The sequence below is a fragment of the Lithobates pipiens genome, unplaced genomic scaffold (genome assembly GCF_037356315.1).
Source record: "Lithobates pipiens isolate NorthernLeopardFrog02 unplaced genomic scaffold, aLitPip1_a1.2 Scaffold_18, whole genome shotgun sequence".
Lineage (NCBI taxonomy): Eukaryota > Metazoa > Chordata > Amphibia > Anura > Ranidae > Lithobates > Lithobates pipiens.
Window position 1 is genome coordinate 99,031,082 of NW_027507758.1, and position 22,416 is coordinate 99,053,497.

The 22,416-nt window shown below is 42.9% G+C and overlaps 1 protein-coding gene across 2 annotated transcripts in view; it reads left to right on the forward strand.

Annotated features, from left to right (window-relative positions):
- The window catches only part of PPP3R1 (protein phosphatase 3 regulatory subunit B, alpha), a 162,436-nt gene that overhangs the window by 133,597 nt on the left and 6,423 nt on the right, over positions 1 to 22,416 (forward strand). For both annotated transcript variants that reach the window (XM_077485942.1, XM_077485943.1), the window contains 2 exons: positions 1,400 to 1,576; positions 9,496 to 9,555. In XM_077485942.1, the coding sequence (XP_077342068.1) occupies positions 1,400 to 1,576; positions 9,496 to 9,555 (237 nt within the window). The remainder of the gene's footprint in view (positions 1 to 1,399; positions 1,577 to 9,495; positions 9,556 to 22,416) is intronic.

A 22,416-nucleotide genomic window follows, 5' to 3' on the forward strand; every position in this document is an offset into this window, starting at 1 on the left:
ACTTTCTGGTCGGTTCCAAGCTTACTTGAGCCACCTGTAAGCCTGGAACCTACTGAAGGCTAGGTAGGTAGTGAGGGAAATATAGCCCCCACTTGGCTCTATGCCCTTGGAGAAAAGGAGCAATGTCTGATGTCACTTCCTGTTCTTGGGCAGACAGGATTTTTTATTTTTTTGCTTTTAAAGGTAAGAGATCTGGGGTCTTTTTGACCCTTGTAATAGTAAGTCGTGCCCACATATGTAAACTGTGTTTAAACAACATGTGAGTTATCGCCAAGATCGTTAGAGCGAGAGCAATAATTCTAGCACTAGGCCTCCTCTGAAACTCTAAACAAGCAACCAGTAAACCTTCTTTTTAAAGCATCCGAGTGTTAACGAGTGTTAACAATTTTAATGCATGACATGTTGGGTATCTACTCAGTTTAACATCTTTCATATTATTCAAAAAAATTGGGCTAATGTTGTGCATTGTTTTTTTTGTTTTTTTTTTCATTAAAGTGTATTTCCCCAAAAAATTGCATTTGGAAGACCGTTGTGCAAATACAGTGTGGCTTAAAATATTGCAACAACCGCCATTTTATTCTCTAGGGTCTCTGATATATATAGTGTGTGTTTGGATGTTCTAATTAATTTTCTAGCAAAATAGTTTTGTTCACAAGAAAAAATAAAAAAATGTCAGACCCAGTCAGCAAGTGGTTAATTGACAGTACATTTGCAGACTATATATGAGACGGGTCTCTAGTTTTCTGTGTTAATACCTCCACCCCAGTTCCTCAAACTTTTTTCAAGAGTTTTGAGGACCTGAGGAATTCAAGATTAACTCTCCTTCCCCTGTAATAAATAAAACGTTGAAATCTGCAGCATAGTAAAATAACCGGTATGATCAGGTTTGAGTAACATTCCATATGTGTATCTTAAGATTTGAATCTTGCTTTCAAAACAAGCTAATAGTGAAATTTCCTCGTAAACATCCCCATGACAGACCAGATTGTGTTGTAAAATCTTCTTGCACTCATTCAGTACCCTCCAACTGTGCCTGCAGGGAATGACCGATGATCTGCTTAGCTTGTCCATATTAATTATGCCATGTGATCATGTGGAATTAAGCAAGCATTAGCGGTGCCTGTCTGCTTAGTCTAGGAGTTAGCATAGTTCCAAGTGAGCCTCAGTTTTTACTGTTATGGCTGGCACTGGCAGAAAACTAGGTAATTGGACTGATCATTTAACATTTTGTCTGTCTGCACATACTTAAACAGCCGGGTCAGTACAAGGAGCAAAAGTTTTTTTTTTTGTTGCTTTTTAGCTTTTGTCCTTATATAACTTTATATATATGTATATATTTTTTTCTTATGGCTGCATAAAATACCCTATTAATGTGCACATTTTTTTTTTTCTCTTGTAGTTGATGCTGATGAGATCAAAAGGCTAGGAAAGAGGTTTAAGAAGCTTGACTTGGACAACTCTGGATCTTTGAGTGTAGAGGAATTCATGTCTTTACCTGAACTGCAACAGAACCCCCTTGTGCAGCGAGTAATAGACATATTTGACACGGATGGAAATGGAGAGGTGGACTTTAAAGGTAAGATATATATCATATCAAGTAATCTGCACATATGTAAACATATGAGTCTGGTTTATTGAAGTTTTATATAATACCTCTTTTATACTGTGATTTATTTTCATTTTAAAAAAATGATTTTGCTCATAAGTTTTTTTTGTTTTTCTCTTTCTGTATGAGAATTAAAAAAAAAAAAATCACTGCAACCTTCAAGAAAAAGAAACATGAACCTGTACAAATTAGTGTCATAACATGCTGTAGATTAGGTTAGAGGAAAAAGGCCAAGGTGATTTACAGCCTAAGAGCCTTTACATATAAGACCTATTTGCCACTTTGTTAATGCGCACATCTTTGTAATGACGTTTGCCTGCATAGACTAGTATAATGCTTGCACCTATGTGGCATCATTTAACCCCTGTATGTTTGAAGTGCACGTGACTGCAGAGGAAATATTTTTAAAGAGCTAGGGCATGCATATATTGCTGTTTTTTTTTTTTTTTTTTTGTGATAAAGTTTTAGGTGGCTTTAGGTTGGTGATTTTGGGTTAAAAGGGGGATAATAAAATAATTCCCTTCTGGGTGATCTATGTACTTTGCAGGTATTTTAACAAATTTGTTGCTGATTCCTACCTGAAGAAATGGCTGTTTGTATCCATGTGCAGAGTAAATATGGGAACTGCTTTCATTATTGAACAGCTGCTGCATTTTTAGGGTTTTAATGAGGAAAGTTGCGTGATCATAATACCTTTAGATGGGATACCTTCTAGTTCTAGTTCTGTTGCAGAGAATGCCCAAAATCTGACTTGTATCTTAGTGCAGACTTCTAAACAGAAAATGACTGGGATAATCGCGCAAGCAGGAAATTACATTTCATAGGGACGTTCCTACACCATCTGTGTACAGAATGCCTCCAGGTTGCGATATTGCAACATTCCCATAAACGTAGCGAATCATGTCAAACGTCTGTTTTTAGATTTGCCCAGTTTCACACAGAATTTTCACATTTGAAAATTCACATTTCACATTTGGTGTTTGTTCTAAATTGCTGTCCATGATGAAATAGCAGACGTGGTAACACACGTGGTCAGATAATCACAAGTCGCACAGCTCCCGATGTAAACAGGACGATGTCTTTTGGCACACGGACTTATGAAGGTTGGTGCTCCCTGTGACTGTGTGTGCAGCCTTGAGCTGACCTCAGTTGGCGTGGTACAAAACTGCTCTCAAAACTTTTTGATACCACCTCGTAACATAGTTTTATGCTGTGTTAATTGTTTAGGTCACTGGTAGCTGAAGAGCCCACTTAATCTAAAACAAAAGACTTGGCATTATGTTAAAGACCCAATGATAACATACACAAATGGGACATTTCTGTGTGTCTGTGAAGGTCATATTCATTCCTGTTATAGCCAATAGTAGCTGATTACATTTAACTAAACTTCTGTAATGTTGAAGACATTTCATAGCTTGTCCAGTTCACTTCAGTTTTGCCCTGAGACATTCCATGGTGTTTGGTTTGTTGTGTTGGAGCTGCCTGTGTGGATATTAATGCTGGCGTATGTGCCTGAAACTCAGACCTGAAAAAGTGGCTTGGGTTGGCTACAAAATATTCAACATTATAGAACAAGTCTGTATATGACTACTATAACCAACATTTAAGGTGAATTCACACTATATGCTGTGACGGAGGTTTTACTGCATGGTAAAATTTCTGTCACTTTAGGGACACACAGGAAACCATTTTCCTGTGTGTCATTCACACTGCAACATAGCCTATGGTTGCACACAGCAGCGCAGCTCATCGCACTGCTGTACATTACTGTAAATGAAGTGTACAATTTGTACACTTTAAAGTTTGTACAAAACAAGACAGCCCTGTGATGCACAGAATCATGCACCACACTGCCCCCTACTTGAGCTGGCAGAGGAGATCTGCTGGAGTGTTAAATTGCTTCGGCAGCTCTCTACTGCAGTGTAAATTCACTCTTCTGTAACTTTAATCTGTAGTCTCTTGCCAGTCTTTTCAAAATATTACTTCCGGTTATGGTCAACTTAAATGACACCTGTGTGTTACTGACAAATGGCTCTTAACCACTTCCATCTCCTCCCACTGCTTGTTAAAACAATCCAGCAGCTAGTTAGCCACTAGGGTTGCTTTTACAAGAGAGCAGACTGTTGACTTTTTTTTTTTTTTTTTTTAAAGCAGCAGACTGTTCATATTAGTGATTTGACCTAGAGCCTTACAGACTCTCCTTACCAAGTGATGAGCAAAATTCAGGAATATCCAACCTTATAATCCACGGAAACATCAAGAATTACAAATACCTTCTATTACTGTTAGTGTTGTTTTTTTCTTTTTCTTTTGGATATCCATAATGGGCACTCCCTTATGGACTATAATCTGTTTTAGTTAGTTAATTACTTATCCACACTTCCACTATAGATGGTGCATATTGATTTTAACCATTTACGTGAGTTCATAATCTTGAAAACAAAGTGTTCTCTGAACGCAATGACGGCTTGTTTGAGAAATGTACTATCACTATGGTTGATCTAAATGTTAAAGTGGAGGTCCACCCTGAAGTGGACCTTCTGCTCATCGGAACCCTCCCCCTCTCCGGTGCCACAATCGTCACCTTTCGGGGGGGGAGGGGGGTGCAGTTACCTGGATAATCCAGGTAACTGCACCCACTTCCGGGATAGCTCTCTGCGGAAAGGGGCGTAACTTATGCCCCTTTCCGCAAGTGCCCGACCCTTCCCGCAAGTGCCCCGCTGCCTGCTGGGAAACACACAGATCCCAGAGGCAGCGGGGAGCATCCTTATTGCGCAGCGCGATTCGCGCATGCGCAGTAGGGAACCGGGAAATGAAGCCGAAAGGCTCCATTTCCTGATTCCCATACCCAAGATGGCGGCGGCAGGACCCGACAGGCGACCTAGAGATCGGCTTTGGGTGCCGACATCGCGGGCGCGCTGGACAGGTAAGTGTCACTATTTTAAAAGTCAGCAGCTGCAGTATTTGTAGCTGCTGGCTTTTAAAAAAAAACGCGGAGTCCCGGTGGACTCCCGCTTTAATAGTACAACATTTATTTTACTTTGCGATTGTACTTTCCCTACAGAACATATGTAGGTTGATCTACCATTTTGGTTTTTCTAGTGAGTTTATAAACTGAAGATCTAAATATTTAAAAAATAAAAATGTCACTCTTCTTATTGACATACATACCCATTAATGGTTAGTTTTCTTTAAAGGGGATGTTTAGTACAAGATCAGTGAGTTTACATTTTGAGGAGTTGTGCTTATCATAAAATTGTAATGGCTTTGACATTTTTAAACACTTGCTCTTGTGTATACATATATTTATTTTATTTTTTTATTGGTCACGTTAAGGCAGGGGTGCCCAACCAGTGGCCCGGGGGCCACATGTGGCCCGCAGAGCCCTTTGATGTGGCCCGCGACCTCCTGCTCTAGGATGGCTGGTTGGCAAGCCCAGATCACGGGTTCCCGACCTGGCATCCCAGAGTATCAGTGTTGTGAATGAAGCCGGCAGTAGAGGAAGCAATTGGTTGCATAGCAGAGCCACATAAAACTATGCTTCCTGTATAGCGCCACCTCCTGTCACAGGCGGAGTGATACCAAATGCACTCTGCCTGGAACAGCAACAGGTGGCGATACCTGAATTGAAGACTGTTATTAAAAGTATGTTTAATACTATAATCAGTGTATATATGGGCATATCTGTTCTGCAGTGGTTACCAAGCTGCTTTCAAACTACACTGAGCCATAGACCTCAGTTATTACCTACGGGTTTGGTGCGCTTCCAGAAAGTGCACAACACCTGCAGGATATAATAGAATTCTATGGCAAAGTGCAGCTAACCCACAGAAAAGCCAGAGGTGCACTGCTCTGGGTAGACCACAGCACATCATTGTGAAAGCAGCCTCAGGCCCCTTTCACATGATCGCTCCGACCCAACCAGACCCTCCATTCACCTCCAAGTAGCTGCAAATGTAAACAGAATTGTGTCCGTTTACACCTGCATACCTTCAATCCGATCCGCTAAAAACAAAAAAAAACAAAGGAATCTGTCCCCTTCCATATGGGCAGATTGGAGGGCCCATAGAGTAGAGTGGGCTATGTCCAGGTCCACTCTGCATTAGCGGAGTGTACACAGACCTGTCATCCGCCCACTCTGCTCTGTGGCCCGCGACTGGTTACCAAGCTGCTTAAGTGGCCCTTGCTCTTCAAAAGGTTGGGCACCCCTGCGTTAAGGCTTCACTCACACTGGCGATTTAGGCCGGTGCAAATTGTAGCAGCAGAAATCTTCTGATTCCTGTTGTGGCTCTGAGTGGCTGAGTGCGACCCCTGACCCCATTCACTATAAAGACTGGTTGCTACTACTGGTATTCATGGCTGGACACTTTGTTTCACTTTCAATGAGAACAGTGAACAGAACAAATGAAGTGAGCGAATCTCCAGAACGGGGGCAATGACAGCAATAAAAACCTAAAGGAGTTCTAATCCCTCTCCAGTTTATTGAAAACTAAAAAAAATAGTTTCGCTTTTAGTTATACTTTTGCTCATGCCCGGAGTTTAGCTTTAACTGAGGTTTTATTTTGTAATCTTACTCCAGCATCCCACAATGTCTGTTATAAGCCCTTAGCTCAGGAGATAGCTCGGCCTCCCTATCCATAAACGCCTTGCATTGTACATAACCATGCTGAGGGACCTTCCGTAGTCTGAATCTTCAGGGAGAAGAGCAAAGTGCAGGATTGAGGAATACAGCAAGAAATATAGCCTCTTCTCTAGATGTAATCCCACTTTCAGAATGTGTGAAAAAACAAACAAACCTTGCAGTGGTGCCAGCGTGACGGAAATTGCCCTTGTGCTTCCAACCACCATCTGGAGTCCATGGCTAGCCTCAGACTGATGAGTGGTTGTTACCAACTCAGTTGATTACCCTGTTTGATTTAGTGTACACGCGTCACTACTGCTTTTTCTAATTTGATGCATCTCATGAGCGGACTTGGATTTTGGCTATAAGGTTATGGGTGCATAAATTGGGTATTCACTGTCATTTGTAGGACTGTCTGCATATAGAATGTGGTTTATTTGTTAATGTCTGTTAAAGGGGATGAACAAAGGCCAGCAACTCTTGACCCTAAGAAATGCAATGTTACCTACTCTGTGGGAGCATTTTTTTTTTTTTTTTTTTTTATTACCTGGGGTGCAAATATCAACTCCAATTTCACAGAAAGAAGGGAACCTCCCATAGTGTAATACTGGCATATGTACTTTAATATGAAAGGTAAAAAAAAAAAAACTTTGAAGTGTAGAGATAAAAACATGGATAGCCGTCCGGCTTGCAAACGCCCGTTCACTCAGAGATCAAACGCGATGATGCAGGGGGAGGGGGGCAGAGTGCCGGAGCATTGTGTGTGTATAAGGTAGCAGTAGGATCAGGGGGAGAGGGCAGAGAGCTGGAGCATTGTGTGTATAAGGCAGCAGTGTGGTCAGGTCTGTGCGTGTGTGTATAAGGCTTGTAAAATTGTTAGTGGTTCATGGGATTCACAATTGTACTTTTAGTGATCTGTGAGGTCCAAAGGTTGATCACTGCTTTAAAGTGTTTGTAAACCCTTACAAACCACTTTGACCTACAGGTAAGCCTAGATTAAGGCTTACCTGTAGTTCCAAGAAATATCACCTAAACCTATACGGTTTAGGAGATATTTGCCCGAAGACAGGCACCACTGTCTACGGCGCATGCGCCGTAGACAACGGCGCGCATGCGCACTGAGCGTGGCATTTCCAACAACGGAGCTGCCGCGCGTGTCGGCTCCCGTGCGCATGCGCGGGAGTGACGTCATTGCGGCTCCGCCGAATGACAGCGGCGGAGCTGCGAGACCCCACCGAAAAGATGGATGCGCCGGACTACAGGGGACAGCGGTGACATCGCTGGCTCCTGTGTCAGGTAAGTGACACATAATGGGCTACTATGCGATGCATAGTAGTCCATTATGATTTGCCTTTGCAGGGAATGAAAGAGGAAGTAAACCCATTAGGGTTTACTTCCTCTTTAAGGCATATGCATCAAAAGTATGTGTAAGATGCATAAGAGTTGTGACCAAATTGTTTTATCCTCAATGTAAAAAGCGAGAGAGCCACAAGTGTTGAATTCTATTCATAGATTGAATTTATCTTTACGATCGGTGTTGCATCTCCTGAAAACAAATCTTACTTGAGCCACTTGACTACCGGAAGGTTTTACTATCTTTATGACCAGACAATTTTTTGCTATTCAGCACTGCGCTAATTTCACTGGCAATTGCTTGGTCATGCAATGCTGTACCCAAATGATACTTGTTTTTCCCCACACAAATAGAGCTTTCTTTTGGTGAGGTTTGATCACCGCTGGGTTTTTTGTTATATAAACCTATTTTTACTTCTGTTATAAAACATATCTAATAAAATCAAATATCTTCATAAACTTAGGCCAAAATGTTTTCTACATGCTGCAAGTGCTGACAGTGATCGGGGGCTGATCCTGCTAACACTGTGTTTTTTGGGGATACTAGTATAGTTTAAACATGATCGAGATACAGATCTGTACAGACACTATGCTAGTAATGGTGGTGATCAGTGACTAGTGACACTGTAATAGCGCCAGATTTCCCCCGCCACACTATCACTGGCTGGGAGGAAACACTGACATTGATGTCGCTAGTGACATGAATACAGTGACAATATTATACTGATGGGTAATCAGGAGGGCAATTAAGAGGTTAACTGTGTGTAACAAGTGTATGTGTACTGCTTGTGCTCACTGGTCCAGTTGGATTTCTATCACCTCAATGGCCTAGCTGTGCCACCAACAGTAAATGTACTGTGGGTGGGCAGCAAGTGGTTAAGGTGAATGTTAAAAATTAAGTCAAGATATACAGTCAGTGGAAATATTAAAGGGATAGAATGGATTGAAGATGCATCCCCTCCCTAATCAATTGGAAGCTGTCACAAGCAGGGTCCTCTAAACCATGGATATGCAATTAGCGGACCTCCAGCTATTGCAAAACTACAAGTCCCCACCATGCCTCTGCCTCTGGGTGTCATGCTTGTGGCTGTCAGTCTTGCTATGCCTCATGGGAGTTGTAGTTCTGCAACAGCTGGAGGTCTGCTAATTGCATATCCCTGCTCTAAACCCTATTTTGTAACTACTGTATCCCTGAGACCCCATTCACACCTGAGCGTTTTGTAGCCCTACGCCTGAAGCTACAAAACGCTGGAGGGGAAAAAATACATTATTCTCAATGGAGATGGTTCACATCTCCACTCCAAGTCGCCTGAAGCCCTACGCCTGAAGCTCAAACAAGTTCCGGACCCTTTTTTGCCGCGCGAATCGGGCTGATTTGGGCGTTTTCATTCCCATAGAAACTAATTGAAACACTCGATTCGAGCGTTTAGCGCGACAATGAGCGTTTCTATGGGCGTTTTGACGCTGTATCTGCTCGATGCTTAACATTGGTGACCTTTTGCCCTGCACAAATTCGCGACAAAACGCGGCAAAAAACTCTGCGAATCGCAGCCTGATACTATAAAGCACTGCACAAACTGTTGGCGTTATATACAGTAAATTGTGTATAATAAGCAGTGGTTCCATGTTCTGAGTAACAATACGAACCACTCGCTGGAAGTAGTGCTTTGTGATGCCTATAGTAGGCTCCAGTTATAAATGGACCTGAGGGAAGGGTTTTCTCCATTTGCTTTCTACAACAGCCAGTCAGATTCTGCTTTGCTTTGCTTCCTTACATGCTGTGCACATTGGAAATGTCTTATTTATTGATCTCTTATGTTTGTTTTTAAACTCTACAACCATTGGCAATAAATGACAGCATTGTCCAAGATATGTCAACCATTTTAAAATTGTGATCTTTTTTCGTTTTTTGCAGAATTTATCGAAGGCGTTTCTCAGTTCAGTGTAAAGGGTGACAAGGAACAGAAACTGAGGTGTAAGTATTACATGTCGTGTGAAAGCCTCTGACACATTTATTTCAGACATGGGGACATGTGCATCTGGTTTTTAGAGGCTGTCCTGCAGCATTCCTCTGTCCGCTAACATAATGCTACCTGTTTCTTAGTATACTGGAAACACCCCCTCTGATCCTTATTAAATATGAATATTAAAATCTTTGCTTATGTACAATAGCTCATGAAGGTGAGTACACCCCTCACATTTTTGTAAATATTTTATTATGTTTTCTTGTGACAACACTGAAGACATGACACTTTGCTAAAATGTAAAGAAGTGAGTGTACACCTTCTGAGACAACAGCCATGCAGACCAATTTGATGAATTGTGCGGGGTATGGTCTGAGCACTGACAGGCTGACACGCCCCCGCCCCTTCAACCTCTGCAGCAATGCTGGCAGCACTCATATGTCTAATTCCCAAAGACAACCTCTGGATATGAAGCTGAGCATGTGCACTCAACCTCTTTGGTCGACCACCGCTATATGGTCTTGGCCACCGTGCTGCAGCTCGGTTTCAGAGTCTTGGCAATCTTCTAGCCTAGGCCAGTGATGGTGAACCTTGGCATCCCAGATGTTTTGGAACTACTTTTCCCATGATGCTCATGCACTTTGCAGTGTAGTTGAGCATCATGGGAAATGTGGTTCCAAAACATCTGGGGTGCCAAGGTTCACCATCACTGGCCTAGGCCATGTTTCATGTAGAATAGTTTTTTTCAGATCCTCAGTTCTTTACCATGAGGTGCCATGTCGAACTTCAAGTGAGCAGTAAGAGAGCAATAACGCCAAATTTAACACACCTGCTCCCCATTCACACCTGAGACCTTGTAACACTAACGAGTCACATGACACTGGGGAGGAAAAATGGCTAATTGGGCCCAATTTGGATATTTTCACTTGGAGATATACTAACTTTTTTTTTGCCAGCGGTTTAGACATTAACTGCTTACGGACCACCTCCTGCACATATACGTCGGCAGAATGACACAGCTGGGCACAAGCACATATACCTTGCTCTTTAAGTCCCCAGCCGTGGGTCGGGAGCGCTGATTGCTGTATAAATGACAATGGTCCCAAAAATGTCCAATGTGTCCGCCATAATGTAGCAGTCACAATAAAAATCGCTGATTGCCGCCATTACTAGTAAAAAAAAAAATTAATAAAAATGCTATAAAACTATCCCCTATTTTGTAAACACTATAACTTTTGCGCAAACCAACCAATCGGTAATTGCGATTTTTTTATTTATTTTTTTTCCAAAAATTAAGTAGAATACGTATCAGCCTAAACTGAGGGAATTTTTTTTTATATATATATTTTTTGGGTGATATTATAGCAAAAAGTTAAAAATAAGTTTTTTTCAAAATTGTCACTATTTTTGTTTATAGCGCAAAAAATAAAAACCGCAGAGGTGATCAAATACCACCAAAAGAAAGCTCTATTGTGGGGAAAAAAGATGCCAATTTTGTTTGGGAACCCTGTCGCATGACTGTGCAATTGCCAGTTAAAGCGACGCAGTGCCGAATCGCAAAAAGGGGCCTGGTCCTTTGGCTGCGAATTGGTCCGGGGCTTAAGTGGTTAATGGCTGTTCTTTTTAGGGGACAGCACATTTACTTTGTTATACAAGCTGTACACTCACTACTTTACATTGTAGCAAAGTGTCATTTCTTCAGTGTTGTCACATGAAAAGGTAGAATAAAATATTTGCAAAAATGTGAGGGGTGTACTCGCTGACACACACACTATTATATTATTAATATATAGGAGGTGAATCGGGGGTAAAATTGTTGTTGGGTCGACAAGTTTTTTTTTTTTTTTTTTTTTCTTCTCCATAGAAAAGGGAAACACTGATTTTTGTTTGCAACATGTCAAATATATCTAGAAGTGTTTAAAGTATAACTGAAGGCAAAACTTTTGTCTTATCATACATCACAGGTCACAGAGCCACAGTAGTTACTATGTGGGGTTCTAGGCCACCGTCAGATGATGGACACTGGCATGCCCAAAGACAATTAGGCTGAATTGAATGGTACCTGGGCCTTGTGTCCAAAAAACAAGGTTTTGCCTGTAAACTCTTCTCTTTTAGAGAGCTGTACCCCGGGATCCAGTACTTTTGGTAGTAAGGCCATAAAGTTTTACTGGCAGCGGTGCTATTACAGGTCCAAGATTGTGGGTTTCCTCGGATCCCCAGCTCCTGGAGGTTTAAGGGAACCCACCGTGAAGGGTGAAGATTGGGTCTGTTGGTTTTACCACAGAAAACCCTGCAGTGGGAAAGGTAAGTGGAGTTTTTCCCAAAAAAAAAAATTGAAATTTTCTTATGAAAGTCTACTTCAAATTTAGTAAATGTTGTCGTGCCTATATGTCGCCACTGGGGGCTGTATAGAGCACTTCTCTTCTCCCGTTTCCTCAGAGCTCACATTGTGTCCGAAACAAGCAGTTTTCCTTTCCTCTAGCCAGCAGCAGACCTCCGGTAAGTCTGGGGTTTTTTTTCCTCCCCACCAGATGCCCCCCTGTACTGTGGGTTTTTTTTTTTTTTTTTTTGTTTTTCTCCCCCTCTTCACGGGGAAGAAGCGAAAAAAAATTAGCATGGCACGCCGCCTTACTCGGCGGCTTCCAGGCCCCCCTTCATCATTTTCTTTCCCCTCACTCCTATAGGATTGGAAGCCTCGCACGTGAGAGGCTCTTTTTCAAAGGAAAGGAGAGGGGGGCGAGGTTTAGCACAACGTTGGTGTTTCTCAAGCTAGAGAAATCCTCTTTAAAACCATCAAGGAGATTGCAGTACTTGTAACTGATCATAGATACAGTTCAGAAGAGGGAGTTTTTGCCCCAGGAAAGGATCAGTTCTGAACTGATTCAGTTGGTCAAAACAAGAATCCTTCTATTCGACTTTGCATGAAATTGTTGGGAAAGATGGTGGCTTCTTTCGAGGCTGTTCCTTATGCGCAGTTTCATTCAAGACTGCTGCAAAACAGTATCCTGGCAATTTGGAACAAGAAGGTCCAAGATCTGGACTTCCCAATGCGTTTATCCCTCCAAAGTGCGTCCTGAGCCTCAATTGGTGGTTGATATCCACGAATCTTCAAAAAGGAAAATCCTTTCTACCAGTTACCTGGAAAGTGGTAACAGATGCCAGCCTCCTGGGAAGAAGTGTCTGTCCAAGGAAAATGGTCCAAATAATAAATGACCTTGCCCATCAGTATTCTAGAGATTTGGGCAGTACGCCTGGCCCTGAAGGCCTGGATGCTCAGACTATGGAATTGTCCTGTCAGAATCCAGTCCCACAATGCCACAGCAGTGGCCTATATCAATCACTAAGGGGCCACGAGAAGTTGTGCGGCCCAAAGAAAGGTGAATCATATCCTATCTTGGGCAGAAGACAATATTCCTTGTCGGCAATTTTCTTTTCAGGGATAAAGAATTGGCAGGCGGACTACATGAGTCGCCAACAGTTGTTCCCGAGGGATTGGTCTCTTCACCCTGATATCTTTCTGTCAATATGTCGAAGATGGGTAATTCTCGACTTGGATCTGTTTGCATCCAGGATCAACAACTTTGTGTCAAGGACAAGGGAATCCGAAAGGCATGCGGAACAGATGCCTTGGTTTTTCAGTGGGATCAGTTTTCACTGATCTGTGTTCCCTCCTGTTCTGCTGCTTCTGCGCCTTCTTCGCAGGATCAAGTAGGAAGGGAAGAGGTAATTCTTGTGGCCCAGGAGATCTTGGTTTGCAGCGATTGTAAAGATGGCAGTAGGGGACCCATAGACTCTACCACTATGGCCAAACCTTCTCTTGCAAGGTCTGGTATTCCATCCTACCTTACAAACACTAAATTTAACAGTCTGGCTATTGAGACCCACATTCTGAAAGACCGTGGCATGTCCGCTTCAGTCGTTTCTACTTTGGAGGCCGCCTTCCTAGCATTAACCAGAGTCATATACTATAGAGTCTGGAAGGCATATGTCTCCAGTGTGAATCCAGGGGTTGGCACCGCAGGAAATATTTCATAGGTAGGATCCCTGAATTTCTGCAGATTGGATTGGAAATTAAGCTAGCCTTGTACTGTCAAAGGCCAGGTGTCAGCCTTATTGGTGTTTTTTCAATGACCACTTGCTTCACACTCTGGTTTGTAACTTTATTCAGGGGGTAACGCGTTTAATCCTCCAGTTAGGTCACCCCTGAACTCTTGTGACTTGAATTTAGTCCTGTCGGTATTACAGAAACAGCCTTTTGAGCCAATATGAGATATTTCCTCGGTCCTCTTGACAAGGAAAATTCATTTTCTTGGTTGCCATATTTTCTGCAAGAAAGTATTGAGTTGGCTGCTCTCATGTAAAGAGCCATATTTGATTGTTCATAAGGATAAGGTTGTATTGCGACCTTATCCTAATTTCCTACCGAAGGTAGTGTCAGGTTTTTCATTTAAACCAGGATATTGTTCTGCCTTCATTTTTTCCAGAACCTCGTTCTATGGAAGAAAGGTGTCTACATTCTCTTGATGTGGTGAGAGCGGTCAACGTACATCTGAAGGTGACCGCTCAGATTTGTAAAACAGATGTTTTGTTTGTGTTACCAGACTGTCCTAAAAGAGGACAGGCAGCGTCAAAATCTACTACCTCTAAATGAATTTGTCAAGTGAGTTTAAAAAGGAAAATTTCACCTTTTCATATTAAAGCGCACTCCAAAAGATTGTTAGTGCTTCTTGGGCAGTGCCTCACCAAGCCTCCATGACTTAGATCTGCAAAGCCGCAGCTTGGTCTTCAGTCCATACATTTACCAGATTCTATCAAGTAGATATAAAAGGTCATGAGGGTATCGTCTTTGGGGGCAGTGTACTGCAGGCTGCAGTACAAGTCCCCTAGTCTTAGTGCCCTACTTTTTGTTGTCTCCCTTCCATCAGTTGCTATTGCTATGGGACATCCCAAATAGTAACTACTATGGCTCTGTGTCCCGTGATGTACAATAAGAAAAATATAATTTTTAAACGGCTTACCTGTAAAATCCTTTTCTTTGAAGTACATCACAGGACACAGAGGTTCCTCCCTTCTTTGGTATACACCTGTATTACTTTGCTACAAAACCGAGGTACTACCAGTAGTGGGAGGGGTTATATAGGGAGTGCACTTTTTGTCTTAGGGCGTACCTGTGTCCATCATCTGAAGGTGGCCTATAACGCACATAGTAACTACTATGGCTGTGTCCTGTGATGTACTTCAAAGAAAAGTATTTTACAGGTAAGCTGTTTAAGACATCCTATTTATTTATTTTGGACAGAATGGAGATGTATTAGAATACCAGTCAGGTTTTTATTGCTACCTTTGCCCCTGTTAGGGAAATTTAGCTTCCCTCTTTGTCCTGTTTATCATTAGCCGCTTTAGCCCTGGAAGGATTTGCCCCCTAATGACAGGCCATTTTTAGAGATACAACACTGCGTCATTTTAACTGACAATTGCGCGGTCGTGCGACACTGTACCCAAACAAAATGTACATCCTTTACCCACAAATAGAGCTTTCTTTTGGTGTTATTTGATCACCTCCTGCGGTTCTTATTTTTTGTGCTATAAACTGACAACTTTGAAAAGATTTTTTTTTTTTTGCTATAATACCAATCAAAGAAAAATAATCTAAAAAAAAACAAACGTATTCATCAGTTTAGGCCGATTATATATGCTTCTACATATTTTTGGTTAAAATCACAATAGGCGTATATTGATTGGTTTGTGCAAAAGTTATTGTCTACAAACCTATGGGATAGATTTAAGGACTTTTTTATTTTATTTTTACTGGTAATGGCGGCGATCTGCAATACTTGGCAGGATTGCGGTGGACAAATCTGACCCCAAATGACACTTTTTGGAGATCAGTGACATTGCATTGATCAGGGCTATAAAAATGCACTGATCAATGTAAAAATGACACTGGCAGGTAAGGGTGCAACGGATCAAACTCACGGATTGGATCGTTCCTCGGATCAGAGTCACAGAGCAGCGCTGTGGGCACTACAGATGCATCCCACAGCGCTGCTGACACCGATCTCTACCCTCCACTGTACAGATCGGTACAGAGGGGAGGGAGGGACCGGCATCATTGCATGATGCTGGTTTATTTACAAGTGATCGCTCCGTCAAATGATGGAGCGATCACTTGTAAACGGCCTGGGTGTAGAAATATGGCCGCCACTTCAGAGCTAGGCCTAAGCCGCGGCCTTTCCTAAGACCGAGACCGTGGCATGTGCCGATCCGAGCAGGGTGACCCGTTCGCATCACGGATCAGTGACGATCCGTTGCACCCCTACTGGCAGGGAATGGGTTAACACTAGGGGGCAAGCAAGGGGTTAAGTGTGTTCCCTGGATATGTTCTAACTGTAGGTGGGATGGGCTCACTGGGGCATGACAGATCACTGTTTCCTGATCACTGGGAACAGTAGATCTCTCATGTCACTAGGCAGAGCTGGGAATTGCCTTGTTTATATGGGCAGTTCCACATTCTGCCTCTCCTCACCCCAGTTATGGCTCGCTGGCAGAGTCCGCGGGTCGGCTAGTGATTTAAAAGTGAAACTAAAAACAATTTTGGGCCCTCCCCAGAACCGTAATAGTTCTGGGGGCCCCAAGAAATTCCCATAATTTACAGGGATTTCCTCTCACTTCCTGTTTTGGCTATGGTACAGGGAGTGAAGATCTCCCCAATGGGACACAGGGCAAAAAGACAGTTTATAACACTGTCCAAAATTAAGAAAGACACTGTATTGTCAAAAGTATTGGGATGCCTGCCTTTACACGCACATTAACTTTAATGGCATCCCAGTCTTAGTCCGTAGGGATTAATATTGAGTTGGCCCACCCTGTACAGCTATAACAACTGTTCTGGGAAGGCTGTCCACAAGGTTTGAGTGTGTCTATGGGAATGTTTGACCATTCTTACAGAAGCGCATTTGAGAGTTCAGTCACTGATATTGGACAAGAAGGCTTGGCTCACAGTCTCCACTCTAATTCATCCCAAAGGTGTTCTATTGGGTTAAGGTCAGGACAGTCAAGTTCCTCCACCCCAAACTCGATCATCCATGTCTTTATGGAGCTTTCTTTGGGCATTGGCATGCAGTCATGTTGAAACAGGAAGGGGTCGTTCCCAAACTGTTCCCACGAAATTGGGATTATAAAATTGTACAAAATTTCTTGGTATGCTGACACCTTAAGAGTACCTCTCACTGGAACTAAGGGGCCAAGCCCAAGCCCTGAAAAACAACCCAACACCATAATCCCCCTCCACAAATTATTTGGACCAGTTCACCAGGCAAGGCCCTTAAAGACATGGAGCGCATTTGGGGTAGAGGAACATGACTGGCCTGCCCAATAGAACACCATTGGGATGAATTGGAGTGGAGAATGCGAGCCAGGGCTTCTTGTCCAACATCAGTGCCTGACCTCACAAATGCTCTTCTGGAAGAATGGTCAAACATTCCCATACACACTACTAAACCTTGTGAACGTGTGTAAATGCTGGCGTCCCAATACCTTTGGTAATATAGTGTAGTTATACTTTCGGAAGCACTTTGCTGTAAAAATGTACATGGCCTAAATATAACAAGCTGAATCAAAAAATTTGCATTTCTTGCTTTTTAGTAAAATGTATCATCTTAAAGTGTGAAATAACATTCAAATGCAATAAAAAAAAATGTAAAAAAAAAAAAATTTTTTTTTACTCAAATTCCTTTTTGCTAGGCAGATCGTCCTAATCTGCCATTTCGCGGTGATCTTCAGTCTTCTCCCCCTCGAGTTGATTTCTGGGAAATTTGGGCACAGTGTCTTCTGGGGCCTGTGTCACAGAAGAAAGCCACCCATTCAGAAAGCGTTGACTCGCGCATGCACAGTAGGAAACAGGCTGTGAAGCCGCGAGGCTCCACTGCCTGTTTCCCTTAGTGAGGATGGCTGCGCCGGCACACGATACGAGGGATGGATTGGCCAACATCGCGGCTGCCCTGGACAGGTAAGTGTCCTTATTAAAAGTAAGCAGCTAGAGTGTTTTGTAGCTGCTGACTTTTAAAAATAAAAATTTTTTACGGCTGGAAGACCGCTTTAATCTGTGAGTGTGGTAGGGAATGGTAGATAGCCCTGTTTAGAGACTGATGTGAGTGGTTAAAAAATATGCACTTTAAAGTGGACCTGGACAGAACATACAAAGCAATATACTTGCTGCTGATTAGGCAACACGTTGCTAACATGCAGCACTGGCACAGTCCTGATCCTCTGCCAGTTTGCCGTTGAGGACTTCAGGTGAGATCTCTGTACTCAAGTTTCCAGGAGGTTTTACCAGCTCCAAGTGTAAGGGAAATAAAGTATCCTTTTGGATATAGAATAGCCCTCTTAACTTTTTCATGAAGAAAACTTTTTTTTTTTTTTATTTCAGTTGAACAGTCTCTGTCTGTTGGGCATTTGTTGCACTAGAGCCCAGAGTGTTTTTGAGTATATGGAATGCAGCGCTGCATGCAGGTTTCAAAATCTTTGCTATTTCTGGCCCATTCAGGATGTGTGATGTCAGATTGGTTCTTTTACTTGTGCACCTGAATGTCAGAAGGGAATAATTGAGCTTGAGCCTAAGCCTTTATTCTTTACTGGTGCTTAGTCAAAATAGTGAAACAAAGAGGTACACAATGGAGCCAGTGTGTAACAAATCTCCATGCAGGAAAATTACCATTCTTTTCATACATCAGGAGACACACAGCCATAGTAGTTACTATGTGGGTTATAGGGCCACTAATAGGTGCTGGACACTGGCACACACCCTAAGGCAAGAACTATACTCCCTATATAACCCCTCCCACTACTGGGAGTCCTCAGTTTTTTCGCCAGTGTCTAAGGTGTTGGTCACGAGTAAAGATGTGCTGTGCTGAGCTCCACTGGAGCAATCCTTGCTGGGGCTAGCCATGCTGACCAGATCCATTCAGAGTGTCTTTTCATGGGCCTAAAGAATGGTACCCGGGCCTCGTGTCCGAAAGAAACAAGGTTTTGCTTGCAGAGATTTTCTTATGAATTTCTCCTTTTAAGTTCTAATGCTGTCATGTCCTGTGTCACCACTGGGGGCTGTATTGAGCACTCATCGCCTGATGCTGGAAACGGCGCTGTCAGAAGCCTTAATTTCCTCTTCTCCTCTGGCCACAACATGCAGACCCTCTGGTAAGAAAAGGGGGGACTGGTTCTCCTCCTGCACCCCAATGTTGAAATTAACCCCTACGGGGGACCTATGTGCCGAAAGCATTCCTTTAAAAAAAAAAAGAAAAAAGCGAGGCCGCTTAGCGGTGGTTTTTCCCCCACCGCCATATTAGCTGTTTGCAAGGTGCCTGAAGTCTGCCGCTCACATGGGAAAACCCTTTCTTTTGAAAGATGGGGGGGGCTCATTTAGCGTGGGGGGCGGGGCTAACGGCGTCAGATGCAGGCCGCACGTTGAAGTTTTTAAAGCACTGTATGTAGCTGCTTCTGGCTGTGGAGGGACACATGAGCAGGACATGGCTTAATTCATTCAGGTTTGGTGACACAGGCATTCCCTTTGACACATTACTTTACCAGGCTGTGTATTAATAGCAGCTTATAGCACTGGACTATAACCTAGCAGTGTACATTCTTTTTGGTAGTGCCTCTGCTTTTGTGGTTCAGGCTATGAGTGGAAGAGGGACCAGGAACTCCTCTAAGGGTTCTAATGGGTCAATGTTTTCACAAAAATCTAACTCCATTTCCAAAAGAATGTCATCCTCCTCTAGGAGTGATGCGGCCAGTCAGATTGAGCCGTTAGGGGAGACTGTTGTTGCAGCTGCACTAGACGCATCAGTCCCTGTATATATAACACAGGAGGTTTTCTCTTCTACCATTTGTAATTTGGAAACCATCAAGGCGATTACAGTACTTGGGGCTGGTCATAGATACTGTACAGAAGAAAGTATTCTTACCCAGACAAGAATCTGTTCCATTATAGGACTAATTCAACTTATCAAAACAAAGAAAAATCCTTCCATTCAGCTGTGCATGAGATTGTTAGGGAAAATGGTGGCCTCCTTCGAGGCCATCCCTTACCTGCGGTTTCACTCTAGACTGCTAAAAAACGCCATCCTTTCGGTCTGGAACAAAAAGATTCAGGCTTTGGGGTTTCCAATACGCTTGGCTCCCGATGTACGTCAGAGCCTAAATTTGGTGGTTGATATCCAGCAACCTCCAAAAGGGGAAATCTTTTCTGACAGTATCCTGGAAAGTGGTGACAACAGATGCCTTCTAGGCTGGGGAGCAGTCCTGGAAGAAGATTCTGTCCAGGGGAGATGGTCCAAATCAGAAAAGACCTTGCCTATCAACATTTTGGAGATTCGGGCTGTATGTCTGGCCCTAGAATCTTGGACAGTCAGATTGTGGGATTGTCCTGTCAGGATTCAATCTGACAATGCCATGGCTGTGGCTTACATCAATCAATGGTGGGGGGGGGCGCATGAGAAGTAGTGCAGCCCAAAAAGAGGTGAATCGTGTTCTAGCTTGGGCAGAACACAACATTCCTTGCCTATTGGCGATTTTTCATTCCAGGAATAGAAAATTGGCAGGCAGACTAATTGAATCGCCAACTGTTCTTTCCGGGGCAATGGTCTCCACCCCGATATCTTCCTAGCGATATGTCAGAAATGGGGTATTCTGGACATGGACCTATTCACGTCCAGATTCAACAACAAAGTCGACAACTTTTTGTTGAATGAGGGATCCGCTAGCATGCGGAGCAGACGCATTAGTCTTCCCATGGGATCAGTTTTCACTGATCTATCGTTTCCTCCAGTTCTGCTGGTTCCGTGTCTTCTCTGCAGGATCAAGCAGGAATAAAATGAGGTGATTCTGGTGGCCCCAGCTTAACTGAGAAGATCTTGGTTTGCCGAGATCATAAAGATGGTGGTAGGAGTCCCTTGGACTCTGCCATTATGGCCAGACCTTCTTGCACAAGGTCTGATATTCCATCCTACGTTCCAGATGCTAAATTTAACGGTTTGGCTATTGAAACCCACATTCTAAAGGATCGTGGGTTATCTCCTTCAGTAATGTCTACTTTGATTAATACCAATAATCCGGCTTCCAGAATCATTTACTATAGAGTCTGGAAGGCATATGTTTCTTGGTGTGGATCCAGGGGTTGACACCCCAGGAAGTATAACATAGGTAGGATCCTTGATTTCCTGCAAATGGGATTAGAAATTAAGCTGGCCTTGAGTACTATCAAGGGCCAGATCTCGGCCTTGTCAGTGTTTATTTCAATGGCCTCTTGCTTCCCACTCTCTGGTACGTAGCTTTATACAGGGGGGAACACAGATTAATCCCCCTATCAAGGCACCTCTAAATCCTTGGGATCTAAATTTGGTCTTATCGGCTTTGCAGAGTCAGCCTTTTGAGCCTTTACGGGAAATTCCCTCGGTTCTTTTGACAAGAAAGTTAATCTTTTTGGTTGCCATTTCTTCTGCTAGAAGAGTATCGGAACTAGCGACTCTATCTTATAAAGAGCCATATTTGATCATGGATAAGGTGGTTTTGCGTCCTCGTCCTGAATTCCTACCAAAAGTGGTGACAGGTTTTCATTTAAACCAGGATATTATTCTTCCTTTTTTCCCAGAGCCTCAATCTAGGGAAAGAGACAGCGCTACATTCCCGATGTAGTAAGAGCAATAACAGTCTATTTAAAATCAACTGCTCAGGCTCGCAAAACAGATGTTTCGTTCTGCCAGAAGGTCCAAAAAGGGGACAGGCAGCATCAAAATCTACTATTTTCAAATGGATTCGTCAAGTGATTGTTAAAGCTTATGGCTTAAAGAATAAAATTCCTCCTTTTCATGTTAAAGCACACTCAACCAGGGCGATCAGTGCCTCTTGGGTGGTGCATCAGCAGGCCTCTGGCTCAGATCTGTAAGGCCGCAACTTGGTCTTCAGTTCATACATTTTACCAGATTTTATCAAATCGCTGTTAAAGGTCATGAGGTTATTGCCTTTGGGCGCAGTGTACTGCAGGCTGCCGTATAAGTCCTCTGGGCTTTTTTGCCCTACTTTTTTGTTTCCCTCCCTTCAGTTGCCATTGCTATGGGAGATCCCACATAGTAACTAATATGGCTCTGTGTCCCCTGATGTATGAAAAGAAAACAGGATTTTTAAAACTCCTTACCTGTAAAATCCTTTTCTTTTGATGTACATCAGGGGACACAGAGGTCCCTCCCTTCTTGATATACACGTGTATTGCTTGGCTACAAAACTGACTACTCCCAGTAGTGGGGGAGGTTATATAGGGAGTACACTTCTTGTCTTTTGGGCATGCCAGTGTTCATCACCTATTAGTGGCCTTATAAACCACATAGTAACTATTATGGCTTTGTGTCCCCTGATGTACATCAAAGAAAAGGATTTTACAGGTGAGCTGTTTTAAAAATCCTGTTTTTGCATTTAATGGCAGTAAAGGCATCCTAAATTGCCCAGATATTAGTGTGTGTGGCAAAATGAGCTCCCTACAATTTCAGCACACTTTGCTCTTATTAGTGGAAATGAACTCGAGAGAGACCCTTGTTCCAGAGCAGCACCTGTGATAAAACCTAGGCCTTCTATAAAAGTGTAGTAAGAATTGTCCCATAGCAGAAGTCCAATTCAGAATAGAATGAAGGCCTTAGTTCGGTTACTTCACAGCGAAACAGATACCTTTACTATTGAAACATAAGCCACATTGTGCACTTGCCTCTCCTACAATTTCCTGGAAATGGGGACCAACATCATTACTAGTTTTCAGGCAATTTTACACCAATCATCCATAACTGTATGATCACCCACCTAATATTGGAATTGTACAGAGTGGCCCC